The 13,519-nt window shown below is 39.3% G+C and overlaps 1 protein-coding gene across 11 annotated transcripts in view; it reads left to right on the plus strand.

The window, feature by feature from the left end:
* The window catches only part of HUWE1 (HECT, UBA and WWE domain containing E3 ubiquitin protein ligase 1), a 143,320-nt gene that overhangs the window by 76,034 nt on the left and 53,767 nt on the right, over nt 1–13,519 (plus strand). For 9 of the 11 annotated variants that reach the window (XM_030851006.2, XM_060293066.1, XM_060293062.1 and 6 more), the window contains 4 exons: nt 3,299–3,544; nt 4,687–4,820; nt 5,585–5,679; nt 11,372–11,563. In XM_030851006.2, coding sequence (XP_030706866.1) covers nt 3,299–3,544; nt 4,687–4,820; nt 5,585–5,679; nt 11,372–11,563 — 667 coding nt within the window. The remainder of the gene's footprint in view (nt 1–3,298; nt 3,545–4,686; nt 4,821–5,584; nt 5,680–11,371; nt 11,564–13,519) is intronic. The other 2 variants (XM_060293065.1, XM_070044758.1) reach the window with 1 other exon arrangement.

Genomic DNA, 13,519 nt, shown 5'->3' on the forward strand with positions numbered 1-13,519 from the left:
ATATAGTTCTAACATATGAGTTTTTTGGAAGGGAAAATAAATCTGCAAGAAAGCTTTGGAAGTGGGTTTTAACACAGTCTGGTTTGTTTAGCCATGTATTTTTTTTTCCTTTCTCAGGCTTGATAGTTGTGTATTTTAAGCATGATTGACCTGTAGTTCATTGCTCAAATTTTGCCCAAAAATGAAGTTGCTTTATTTAAGTAGTGGTAAAAGAGATATAACATGATATTTACCGCTTTAACCATTTTTGAGTGTATAGTTTAATAGTGTTTAGTACATCACATTGTTGTGAAACCCATCTCCAGAACTCTCTTCCTCTTGTAAAACTGAAATTCTGCACCCATTAAACAACAACTTTCAATTCCCCTCTCCCTACCAGCCCCTGGTAACCACCATTCTACTTTCTGTCTGAATTTTGACTGTTCGAGGTATGTCATGTAAGTTGAATTCATGAAGTACTTGTCTTTCTATGACTGGCTTAATTTGCTTAGCATTTTCTCAAGATTCATCCATGTTGTAGCATATGTCAGAATTTTCTTCCTGTTTCAAGGCTGAATAGTCCAGTGTATGTTTAAACTGCATTTTGTTTATCCATCCATTCATTCATTGATAGACATTTTGGTTGCTTCCACTTCTTATGAATAGTGCTGCTACGAACATGGGTGTGTTCTCCAGACCCTGCTTTTTTGTATGGTGAAAACACTTAAGGTCTACTCTCTTAGCAAATTTCTAGTATATAATACAGTATTATTAATTATAGTCACCACGCTATACATTAGATCCCCAGAACTTTTTCATCTTATAACTGAAAGTTTATACCCTTTGACCAACATCTCTGCAACTTTCCCCAGCCCCTGGCAACCACCGTTCTACTCTCTGGTTCTGAGTTTGACTTGAAAGTGAAATCATACTCAAGACTCTGCTTTCAGATATTTTGGTTATCTACCCAGAAGTAGGATTTACTAGATCATTTGGTAGTTCTGTTTTTAATTTTTTGAGGAACTGCTATACTGTATTATTCACAACATCTCTACCATTTCACATTCCAACCAGCAAAGCACAAGGGTTGATTTCTATGCGTCCTCACCAATACTTGTTATTTTCTAGTTTTTTCATACTAGCCAACCTAATGGGTGTGATATGAGATCTCGTGGTTTTCGTTTGCATTTCTCTGTTGATTAGCGATGTTGAGCATCTTTTCATGTGCCTGTTGGCCATCTGTATGTCTTCTTTAGAAAAATGTCTGTTCAGGGCCTTTGCCCATTTTTTTTTTTTCCGGAACAGTACATTTTATTTGACAACAAACTCCCCAGTTTGTCTCAGTTGTGACAAATAGATGGCTTTAGATTGCTTTTTTGGTGGTCACCCATGCTGAACAAGATTTTTCAATCTTCCAAACAACCAAGGCTCAGAGATTCTGCGTATCACTTCAGTTCACAAATCCAAGTGTGTCCTCCATTCATTGGAGCATTTTGGCATAGATTCCCTTTGAGGTAGAAGGGTAGAGATGAAGCCGTTCCTCCAAGTTTAAAGAGGTAAGGTGTTGCTGGCTGGTGCTTCTCAGAAGGCTGGCACATCTGTGTGTTTCTTGCCTAATTCTTCTCATTGGCCTGGAGCCTCTCTTCACTCTTCTCTAGATAGCCTGGCACTATTTTTTCCCCTCAATTGCCTGATGCTTTCCTTCTCTCATCAGCCTAGAGCTTCTGAGGAAAAGGGAGAGCCCATTTTTTAATAGGGTTGTCTGTTTTTGTTGTTGAGTTGTAAGAATCCTTAATATATTTTGGATATTAATCCCTTATCAGATAAATTATTTGCAGATTATTTTCTCCCATTCATGAGTTGCTTTTCACTCTGTTGATAGTGTCATTTGATGTGAAAAAAAGGTTTTAATTTTGATGAAGTCCAGTTTGTTTTTTGTGGGGGATTTTTTGTTGTTTAGTTTTTGCTTTTTACTTTTCATTGCCTGTGCTTTTCATGTCATAACTAAGAAATCACTGCCAAATCCGGTGTCGTGCAGCTTTTATTCTATGGCTTTTTCTAGGTATTTTATAGTTTTAGCTCTTATATTTAGGTCTTTGATCTACTTTGAGTTAATTTTTTGTATGGTGTAAGGTAAGGTTCAGTTTCATTCTTTTGCATGTGGGTATCTAGTTTTCCCAACACTATTTGTTGAAAAGATTGTCCTTTCCCTATTGTACCCTTGTTTTGGCAACCGTGTCAAAAATCATTTGACCATATATGCAAGGGTTTATTTTGGGGCTCTCTGTTCTGTTGGTGTTGATGTCTGTCTTTATGCCAGTACTACACTTTTGATTACTGTAGCTTTGTGGTAAGTTTGCAAATCTGGGGATGTGAGACCTCTAACTTTGTTCTCTTTTAAGATAGCTATATCTATTTGGGGTCCCTAGAGATTCTGTATGAATTTTAAGAGAGATATTTCTGTTTGTGCAAAAAAGCCATTGGGATTTCTGTAGGAATTGGATTAAATCTGTGAAGCTTATTTATTAGCTGAGTTGTGCAATGATAAGTAATTTCTGCTAAAAATCAGAAATCCAATTTCTTGCGGACTTGGAAAGATCCATAATTGTGACATCTGCATTTGATATTTTATTCTGCTTTCCTTTTTGCAAATATTTAATTAAGTGCTATTTATGAGAGAGAGGGGGGAAAGGGCTGCTCCATCTTTATCCTACCTGTAAGATACCGTGTGAGGGTGGATAGATTTATTTAAAGCCATAGGAAAAGCACATAAGTTCTCCTATCTTTGAATGGCAAGTGATAGTGTTCACTGTCAAGATTTTTCTTCCTACTCAGAAAGAAATTGCAGGGGCCATATAATCCTTGAGTTGTCTCCAAAATAAAATGCCTAGCTGATGCCTATCCTAGAATTGTCTCTCTTATTGTGGTAAGAAAAAAACATTTGTAATAGTGGTTCATTTCCATGCTTTGGAACCTTGCCTAATAACATTGCTCCCTGTTGTGCAAAATTTGGAATTAATCTTACAGCATGGAGTCCTTGCTGTAACAGTAGTCCAGTTTGGCCATCACAATCTTTTAAATTTGATTGGCCTACCACCTTTGAAAGCCTCTCATTCAAGAGAAGTAATGTGTTGCTCTAAAAGGCGTTTAGGTATGTCATACCTTCGTTCATGTTTTGGCTTCACCATTTACCAGGTGCAAGACCATGGCCAGGTCTGAAATTTGTGAGACTTGTCTTCCACTTCTTTCACTGTGACTATTAAGACATGCATATGAAGTTCATTGTACATTAATGCTGTAATTATTCTTCTTATTTCAGACACTGTCACATGAACCCAAAGTCCTTCAGGAGGGTCTCCTTCAGTTGGACTCCATTCTTTCCTCCTTGGAGCCCTTACACCGCCCAATAGAATCCCCTGGGGGCTCAGTGTTGTTGCGAGAACTGGCTTGTGCTGGCAATGTCGCTGATGCTACCCTCTCAGCTCAAGCCACACCTCTACTGCATGCGCTCACTGCTGCCCACGCCTACATCATGATGTTTGTTCATACTTGTAGAGTTGGACAGGTAAGAATTATGTTGGCTTAAAGTCGGTAAAATACCTAGGGTATATACGTGGCATCTTAGTGTACTTAGAAGCAGTTCTACGTAGGCGAGCTGCTGGAAGAACAGTTTTAGGGTGAGTTCTTTTGGGTGGATGACTTAAATTTATGCTTCAAGTTGCTGTCTAGTTTCACTTCCCCTTAGTATTTTTTTCATTGGAAGTTGGGTGACCATATAACTTGTTTTGTGAACTGGACCTTCTTGAGAGTGAAAGAGATTGAGATAAATACAGGTATTAATAGATCTGTATCATCCATATAGGCCTTAGGGATGTATAGTCACTCCTTTTAGCAGACAAGGCTCAATTGGATGCTCATCTGACCGTATTACTTCCTAATCTTTCTACAAATGCCTGTAGGCTTGATAATAAGATGGCAAGAAGGAAATGTGACCACAGAACATTTAAGTTAATGGTGATTAACAGATTACTAAAGATTTCCTAAATATCAAACCTTATGTTTGCACTCCATGTGAGGATCCTCTTATGGTTCCAGAAAGTTGAAGTTTGGGGGCGGGGGGGTTTGTTTATTTGTTTTTTGAGTGCTCACAGTTTTGCCACCCTTAGTTGTCAAGTAATCAAGTCTAAAGATTATTGGTGTCGTATTTTTAGCAGCCCTGTTTTATGCTGTTGAGCTAGGAGTGTGTTCTTTGGATCAAATTAAGTGAAAAGCACAATTATAAACTATTTAGAAAATAATTAAATTACACAGAAAAGCTTTAGGGACTGATTTGATTGATTGATTGAAATAAAGAAATAAACAGGAAATAACAAGCCCCCTCACCATCTAAAAAAATTAGTAAGCTGCCAATGAGTCTATAAAACTGTTTCTTCCATTTAGAAGAACAGAGTTGCCTGTGACTCCTGTTTTTCACTTTACAAAGAAGAAATGAGAAGGGATGTTAGAGACATATTGTAAATATTGTACAAGAATACCCTCTGGAACTATGATCTCTTAAGTGTGGAAATTTTGATGAAGTACACAACTCTGAGAATAGTAAGGAAGGAAAAGTAGAATCCCTTATCCCTTGTAAATAACTAAAAGTTGATTTTGAATATAAATGTTCAGAGGGCATCCCAAAGATCACCTTTTTTACTTTGGCTACAGAGTGAAATTCGTTCCATCTCCGTAAACCAGTGGGGCTCTCAGTTGGGTCTGAGTGTTCTGAGCAAGCTGAGCCAGTTATACTGTTCCCTGGTGTGGGAAAGCACTGTCCTTCTCTCCCTGTGTACCCCAAACAGGTAAGGAAATGGTCATCTCTTTTACTATCTCTGTTGTCTTTGCTAACAGAAAAACTAAGCTTAGTGAGCCTGGGGTAATACTTTGGTCAAGGATAGAAAGGTAAAGAGTTCAGAGGCCTCCTTGTCTGTCTTAGTTCATTCGGGCTGCTATAACAAAATCCACAGATTGGGTCCTTATAAACAACAGAAATTTATTGCTCAGAGTTCTGGAGGCTGGAAGTCTGCATGGTTGGGTGAGGGCTGTCTTCCACATTGCAGACTTCTCATTGTATTCTCACATGGCAAAAGGGACTAGGAATCTCTCTGGAGCCTCTTTTATAAGGCAGTAGTTCCATTCATGAGGGTTCTACTCTTAAGACTTAAGCACCTACCAAAGGCCTTACTACTAATACATCTCATCAGACATTAGGATTTCAGCATTTGAATTTTGAGGAGACACACATTTAACCAATAGCATTGTCCTTCCCACTTATAAGCCAAAGGACTTCCTTACAAATGTGTCATCTTTGACCTGATATCTCAATTATGCTGTGTCAGCATGGTGGGTGTTTACAGTTTGGTCCTGTTGTTAGCCAGATATAAAGAGTTGAGTTGGAAACCTGTTGAGTACTACCTCAGGAATTCCGTCATTGCAGATGTTTTATTAGGTTAACTTACCTGCTATAGGAGGGGGATAGTGTCAGCCAAGCAGGTCAGAGACCAAGCACAATATTAAAAAGATGAGTTATCAGAGGTTTTTTTGCTCACTGTTTCTCTTCTTGCAGCCTGCCATCTGGGTGTGAATTTGGTCAGGCGGACATGCAGAAACTGGTTCCAAAGGATGAGAAGGCAGGTACGACCCAGGGCGGAAAAAGATCAGGTAACTCCAAGAAACTAAAATCCTAGCCATTAATTCTCTTAAGTTCTGTCTGTCTCTGTCTTTATAGGTCTATTATCTGTAGTCTTCAGTTTTTTCCATTCATTAATTTTTAATTATTTATTTTAAAATTAAACTATTTTCAGTTATTTTTTCTATTAAAAAAATACATACCCACAATGATAAAAATTAGAAAATGTAGTAGAAAGAAGAATCACCGATATTTATACCACAAAAAATATTTTGGAAATATCTGCTAATCTTTTTCCCTGAAGGTATGTTTTATTAACATAGTTGTGATTATCTTAGACGTAATATTTTACAGGTCTCTTTTCACTTAATATTAAGTGCCATGTAAAGGTACCATGAATTAACCATTCCCTGTTAAGTTTCTAATGTACTATTTTGAAAACTGAACATCTTTATATGTAGTTTTTTTGAGAATGTAAGATTGATTCTTAGAAATTACAGTAACAAAGATTATAGTGGGTCTTTAATTTTTTGTATGCTTATTTTTCAGAAGCTTAATTTCTTACGTTAAAATGGTAAATGACTATTCTAAGTGGCTGTGGAGCACTTTAGACCCACACTGTCCAATATGGTAGCCACCAGCCACGTGTAATGTGGCTATTTTACATTACTACTTGTAATGTGGCTAATACAACTAAAAAACTGAATTTTCTTTCTTCTTTGCTCCCTCGCTCTCCCTCCTTCCTTCCTCTTGTCCTTGTGCGTGCTGCCTCACACTCCCCCCCACCTCCACCCACCACCCACCCCTGTCTGTCTGTCTCTCTCTCTTTTTCTCTCTCTCCCCTCTTGTTAAGTGGAGGGTGTTATGGGTTGAATTGTGTGCCCGCCCCCAAAAATTATATGTTGAAGTACTAACCCCCAGCACCTCATAATGTGACCTTATTTGGAAACAGGGTTGTTGAAGATGTAGTTAAGATGAAGTCATAGGTTGGATGGAGAAAACTGAATTTTTATTAATTTTTGTTGTTGTTGTTTGGGGTTTTTGTTTGTTTTTTGCGGTACGCGGGCCTCTCACTGCTGTGGCCTCTCCCATTGTGGAGCACAGGCTCCGGGTGCGCAGGCTCAGCGGCCATGGCTCACGGGCCCAGCCGCTCCACGGCATGTGGGATCTTCCCGGACCAGGGCACGAACCCGTGTCCCCTGCATCGGTAGGCGGACTCTCAACCACTGCGCCACCAGGGAAGCCCCTATTAATTTAAATATAACAACTATTAACTCTATTCAGTTGTTGGAGGACTTTTAAGTATGTTTGGAAAACTTGGGTATGTGAATCTTTTTTTCCCCAGTAAATTATATGAAATATAAATATAGATTGATTAATGAAAACTTAATGTCTGTATTGAGATGCTCTGTAAGCATAACACTGATACCTGTTTTTTTAAATACTTAATTTAAAAATGTATGCTCAGTCATTTTTATATTTGATTACATGTTAAAATAATTTTATTATATTGGGTTAAATGTATTAAAAATTATAGCTGTTTTTTACTTTTTAAGTGGTTACTAGAGATTTTTTAATTACATATGTGGTTCACATTATATTTCTCTTGGACAGTGCCGTTTTATAAAATAGCTTTTATGTTATATTACAATAGAAGTTGCAAAATGCAGTAAGCAGAAATTACATTGGGTGGGCCAAAGAGTGCCTTCGTTTTTTGTTTTAAGTAAAAATACAAGACACATTTTTCATTTTCACCAAGAACTTTTTTGAACAACGTATGCACCCTTTTGTTCCACTACCTTCTGCCATTTTTCATGCAACTTCATAATTCCATCTTCCCAAAACTTTTTATCTCTTTGAGCAAAGAACTTGTTCCAGGTGCCTTTTACAGTCTTCCAGGGAATTGAAATTTTTTACATTAAGAGGATTTTGTAAAGACCGAAATAAATGGAAATCCGAAGGTGCAATGTCTGGTGAATAGGGCAGATGAATCAGAACTTCCCAGCCAAGCTGTAACAGTTTTTACCTGGTCATCAAAGAAACATATGGTCTTGGATTACATTGATGGAAGATTATGCGTTTTCTGTTGACTAATTCTGGACACTTTTCGTCGAGTACCGCTTTCAGTTGGTCTAATTGGGAGGAGTACTTGTTGGAATCAATCATTTGGTTTTCCAGAAGGAGCTCATAATAGAGCACTCCCTTCCAGTCCCACCATATACACATCACCTTCTTTGGATGAAGACCGGTATTTGGTGTGGTTGGTGGTGGTTCATTTCGCTTGCCCCCACGATCTCTTCCGTCCCACATTATTGTACAATATCCACTTTCATCGCCCGTCACAATTTGTTTAAAAATGGAACATTTTTGTTACGTTTAAGTAGAGAATCGCATGCAGAAATACAGTCAAGAATTGTTTTTTTTCGCTTAACCTACGTGGAACCCAAACATCAAAGCGATTCACATAAACAGGCTGGTGCAAAAATGAATGTCAGTGCTTGATTTGGATATTTTGAGTATGTTGGCTATCTCCCGCGTGGTATAACGTTGATTGTTCTCAACTAATATCTCGGTTTGATCGCTGTCAACTTCAACTGGTCTGCCCGACAGTGGAGCACCATCCAGTGAGAAATCTCCAACATGAAACTTCGCAAACCACTTTTGACACATTCAATCAGTCACAGCACCTTCTCCATACACCGCACAAATCGTTTTGTGCATTTCAGTTGCGTTTTTACATTTCTTGAAATAATAAAGCATAATATGCTGAAAATGTTGCTTTTTTTCCCCCTCCCATCTTCAGTATTAAAATGGCTACACAGAAATTCACCAATTTTGATAAGTCTCTTTTTAAATGTGTGCTGATATGACAGCTGTCACATAAAATCTAACAAAATTGTTTTGAAGGAAGTTAAAGACAACTAAGTGCTACTGGAGCCATCTTATGGGAAAAAACGAACGAACCTTTTGGCCCACCCAATACAATCTTCTGACCGTAATGCAGCAAACCTAAAATTAATAAAAGTAGCTTTTCTAGAAAGTTTTTTTCTCCTATACTCTGCATCAAGGAGAAAATGAATTTGATAAACTATTAAGAAAACAGTGAAGATATTCTGTGTATAAAAACCTATCACAGAGATAAACCCATGCACATATGGTCACCTTATCTTTGATAAAGGAGGCAAGAATATACAATGGAGAAAAGACAGTCTCTTCAATAAGTGGTGCTGGGAAAACTGGATAGCTACATGGAGAAGAATGGAATTAGAACACTCCCTAAGACCATACACAAAAATAAACTCAAAATGGATTAAAGACCTAAATGAAAGGCCAGACACTATAAAACTCTTAGAGGAAAACATAGGCAGAACACTCTATGACATAAATCACAGCAAGATCCTTTTTGACCCCACCTCCTATGAGAAATGGAAATAAAAACAAAAATAACCAAATGGGACCTAATGAAACTTAAAAGCTTTTGCATAGCAAAGGAGAACCATAAACAAGATGAAAAGACAACCCTCAGAATAGGAGAAAATATTTGCAAACGAAGCAACTGACAAAGGATTGATCTCCAAAATATACAAGCAGCTCATGCAGCTCAATATCCAGAAAACAAATAACCCAATCCAAAAATGGGCAGAAGACCTAAATAGACATTTCTCCAAAGAAGATACACAGATTGCCAACAAACACATGCAAGAATGCTCATTAATCATTAGAGAAATGCAAATCAAAATTACAATGAGGTATCACCTCATACCAGTCAGAATGGCCATCATCAGAAAATCTACAAACAGGGCTTCCCTGGTGGTGCAGTGGTTGAGAGTCCGCCTGCCGATGCAGGGGACGTGGGTTCGTGCCCCGGTCCGGGAAGATCCCACATGCCGCGGAGTGGCTGGGCCCGTGAGCCATGGCCGCTGGGCCTCCGCGTCCGGAGCCTGTGCTCCGCAATGGGAGAGGCCACAACAGTGAGAGGCCCGCGTACCACAAAAAAAAAAAAAAATACTACAAACAATAAATGCTGGAGAGGGTGTGGAGAAAAGGGAACCCTCTTGCAATGTTGGTGGGAATGTAAACTGATACAGCCACTATAGAGAACAGTATGGAGGTTCCTTAAAAAACTAAAAATAGAACTACCATATGACCCAGCAATCCTACTACTGGGCATATACCTTGAGAAAACCATAATTCAAAAAGAGTCACGTACCACAGTGTTCATTGCAGCTCTATTTACAATAGCCAGGACATGGAAGCAACCTAAGTGTCCATCGACAGATGAATGGATAAAGAAGATGTGGCACATATATACAATGGAATATTACTCAGCCATGAAAAGAAATGAAACTGAGTTATTTGTAGTGAGGTGGATGGACCTAGAGACTGTCATACAGAGTGAAGTAAGTCAGAAAGAGCAAAACAAATACCGTATGCTAACACATATATATAGAATCTAAAAAAAAATGGTCTTGAAGAACCCAGGGACAGGACAGGAATAAAGACACTGACATAGAGAATGGGCTTGAGGACACGGGGAGGGGGAAGGGTAAGCTGGGATGAACTGAGAGAGCGGCATTGACATATACGCACTACCAAATAGATAGCTAGTGGGAAGCAGCCGCATAGCACAGGGAGATCAGCTTGGTGGTTTGTGACCACCTAGAGGCGTGGGATAGGGAGGGTGGGAGGGAGGGAGACACAAGAGGGAAGAGATATGGGAACATATGTATATGTATAACTGATTCACTTTGTTATAAAGCAGAAACTTACACACCATTGTAAAGCAATTATACTCCAATAAAGATGTTAGAAAAAAGGTATGCTTAAAAATTGTATTGAGATTGCTAAAGATAGAGAAAATGATAAGGAACTAATAAAAAAGCAGACATAAGTTTTGAAACAACAAATAAGGATTTATATGACAGCTAATTATTGTATTGTGGAGGAAGGGGACAGAATTAATAAAATATACACGAAAATGGATGAAACCAAATGTTAGAATCACAAATTTTGTCAGAGTCTTAAATATACCAACTTTAAGTCAAGGAAAGAATAAAATAATTTACTAAAAACCAAGAACGAAATTAGACTCGCAGTCAAAGAATTGCCTTGCATAACAATTTAGATACATTTTTTCCCAGCAGTTTCTTTCACACATTTAACAAAGGTGTCTTCATTTCCACATAGTTTTTCCAGAATATTACACAGAAAATTTGATGTGTTTTATAGTTTGCCTAATGCTGATTCTTAGGTCAAGAGCACACGCCCCCCCCCCAGAAAAGACTCATCTCACCTTCATATACAAAAATCTTAAATTCTAAGAAATATATTTCTCCAGTGGTAATCTGTGATGTCCAAACTGAGTTTATTAACGAGCTCTAAAATTCTAGCAGGGTGTGCGCCTTGAGTGCATGGGGTCACCACACACACTGTAGTTTATGTGAAGTTTCTGGGTCATGCAGTGTGCCTACAGTCTTCCAAGGTAGTCCTTGAAAGTTAAGACTTTTAACATGCTCTCATTGGAAGATGTCAGTGTTAGCTACTTAGAAGGACTCCAGGGAAAGAAGTACAGTTTTGTGGTTTTTTCTTTTCAGATTTAGGAAGTTGTGGACACTTAAAGAGTAACAAGCACTATAGATAGCTCTTTCTTTGGACTCTTCAGAACAAGGAACCAGGTGAGTGCTGGCTCAACATGGTCTTATTGCTCCCCTCTTATGTCTACAGATGGGGAACAGGATGGAACCACTGGAAGTATGGATGCTTCTACCCAGGGCTTGTTGGAAGGCATTGGGCTTGATGGTGACACGCTGGCTCCTATGGAGACAGATGAACCTACTGCTTCAGACTCTAAGGGCAAATCTAAAATTACACCTGCCATGGCTGCCAGAATCAAGCAAATCAAGCCGTTATTGTCAGGTGAGTGATTCTCTTCCTTCTGCTCCCTTTTAGAGCCTGGTATGGCTGTATTGTTTCCTTTAAGGAAGTTTTAAACTTGGTGGCTCATTTTCAGGTGTCTGCCATGTGACAGGCTCTGTACTAACTGTTAGGGATACAGAGATGAGAGAATCGCTTTCTGAAAGCCAAGTCTACCCCTCCTTTTCTTCCTGCTCACTCTTCTACTACTGCAAATAACCTCTGCTCCTACCGTTTCCCTGAAATGTCTCACCAAGGTATCTGTAACCTCCTTGTTGCTAAGTCCATTGGATACTTTTCAGTCCACTTCTCACTTTTCCGCAGCATGATGGTTGACCTATCACCTCCTTCTCAAAATACTCCTTTCTTGGCTTTTGTGGTATTAATATTAAGCCCTCCTGCTTTCCTGTTACCTGTCTGGCTACTGCACTCAGTCTCCTTTTCCTTTCTCTGTCCCTCAGATGTAGCTGGCAAGTGACATAGTTGATCTGTGTTGTAGTAGTTACTTTGCCAGCTCTGTGGAGACTACAGTAATATGATGCAAGACCACATTAAAGATGTGCACTGGGGACTTCCCTGGCGGTCCAGTGGTTGAGACTCTGCACTTCCACTGTGGGGGGTGCAGGTTCAATCCCTGGTCAGGGAACTAGGATTCCGCGTGCTGTGTGGTGCAACCAAAACAGTGAATAAAGATGTGCACTGATCTGTCTTTGCCATCTTTTGCCCCTTAATGTAAAATCAGTGGGGAGCCTATTTTCTATGTTCTGTACCTCTACCAATTTTGTACATTTGCCACTTTCTGACACCTTAATGTGAAGGAAAATGTAGACAACTCCTGGGAATTGGGGGCTCTGCCCAAAAGCAAGCAAAACTTGGCCTTTGGTGTTTCCATTTGTTACTTTAAACCCCCTTGAATTTTATGTTCTGTTTTAACTTGTTTAATTCTGCTCCTTTGTTTTAATTTGAAAGTCTACTGCCACTTTCCCCAAATTGAAGGAAAACTGACCATCCAAGAAGATGCTAATGTTTATCTCCCCTTTCTTTGTTAGACCTCTGTGACCTTGGCACATTCTGGGGTTTCTGTGTGGGCCCAGCCCATGCTTTTGATGTCTGTTTCTCTGTGGTTACTGGCCTTTTGTTTTTCTCTTTTATCCTTGCTGACTACCTTTGAGCCACTTTGCTGTCTGTTCACCTGAAAACGGTGGTGGAAAAGTACAAACTTAATGTGTACATGCATTAGGCTTTCAGAGTCTAGGCCCACGCAACCTCCAGCCAGGCAGTGCGAGTATCTGTAGCCTGATCCCTCATTAGGATTGGGAGATCCTAATTTGGGTGGATTGGGAAAAAGAAGAGACCTGTTCCTTTCTTCTTATGCTGTATATCTCAGAGCTTACTGAGTTTTGGGGTACGATATGTGGCACCAGTTCAAGTAGAGCCTATTTGTTTACAGTGGGTTCATATATACATGTATATAATTAAGAGATGTGCTTTGATTCAGACCTGAATCGTGATGAAATAATGTTTATTTCAGGCATTCTGTGACAGCGTTTTCATTTGTGATTTTAAGAGTAATAAATATTCACTATAGAAAAAGTACAGAGAAATGTTTTAAGGAAAGCAAGGAAATTACCCAAATATAATGTGTTTAGATATATTTTCTTTCCCTTTTTCTGTACATCTCCTTTACATGTTTATATTTGGATTCTGCTTTTTTTTTTTTTTTTTTTTTCTTTTTTTCGTTACGCGGGCCTCTCACTGTTGTGGCCTCTCCCGTTGCGGAGCACAGGCTCCGGACACGCAGGCTCAGCGGCCATGGCTCACGGGCCCAGCCTCTCCGCGGCATGTGGGATCTTCCCGGACCAGGGCACGAACCCATGTCCCCTGCATCGGCAGGCGGACTCTCAACCACTGCACCACCAGGGAAGCCCCAGGATTCTGCTTTTTTGGTTCAGCAGTATA

This window comes from Globicephala melas, chromosome X (assembly GCF_963455315.2).
Source record: "Globicephala melas chromosome X, mGloMel1.2, whole genome shotgun sequence".
Classification (NCBI taxonomy): Eukaryota; Metazoa; Chordata; class Mammalia; order Artiodactyla; family Delphinidae; genus Globicephala; species Globicephala melas.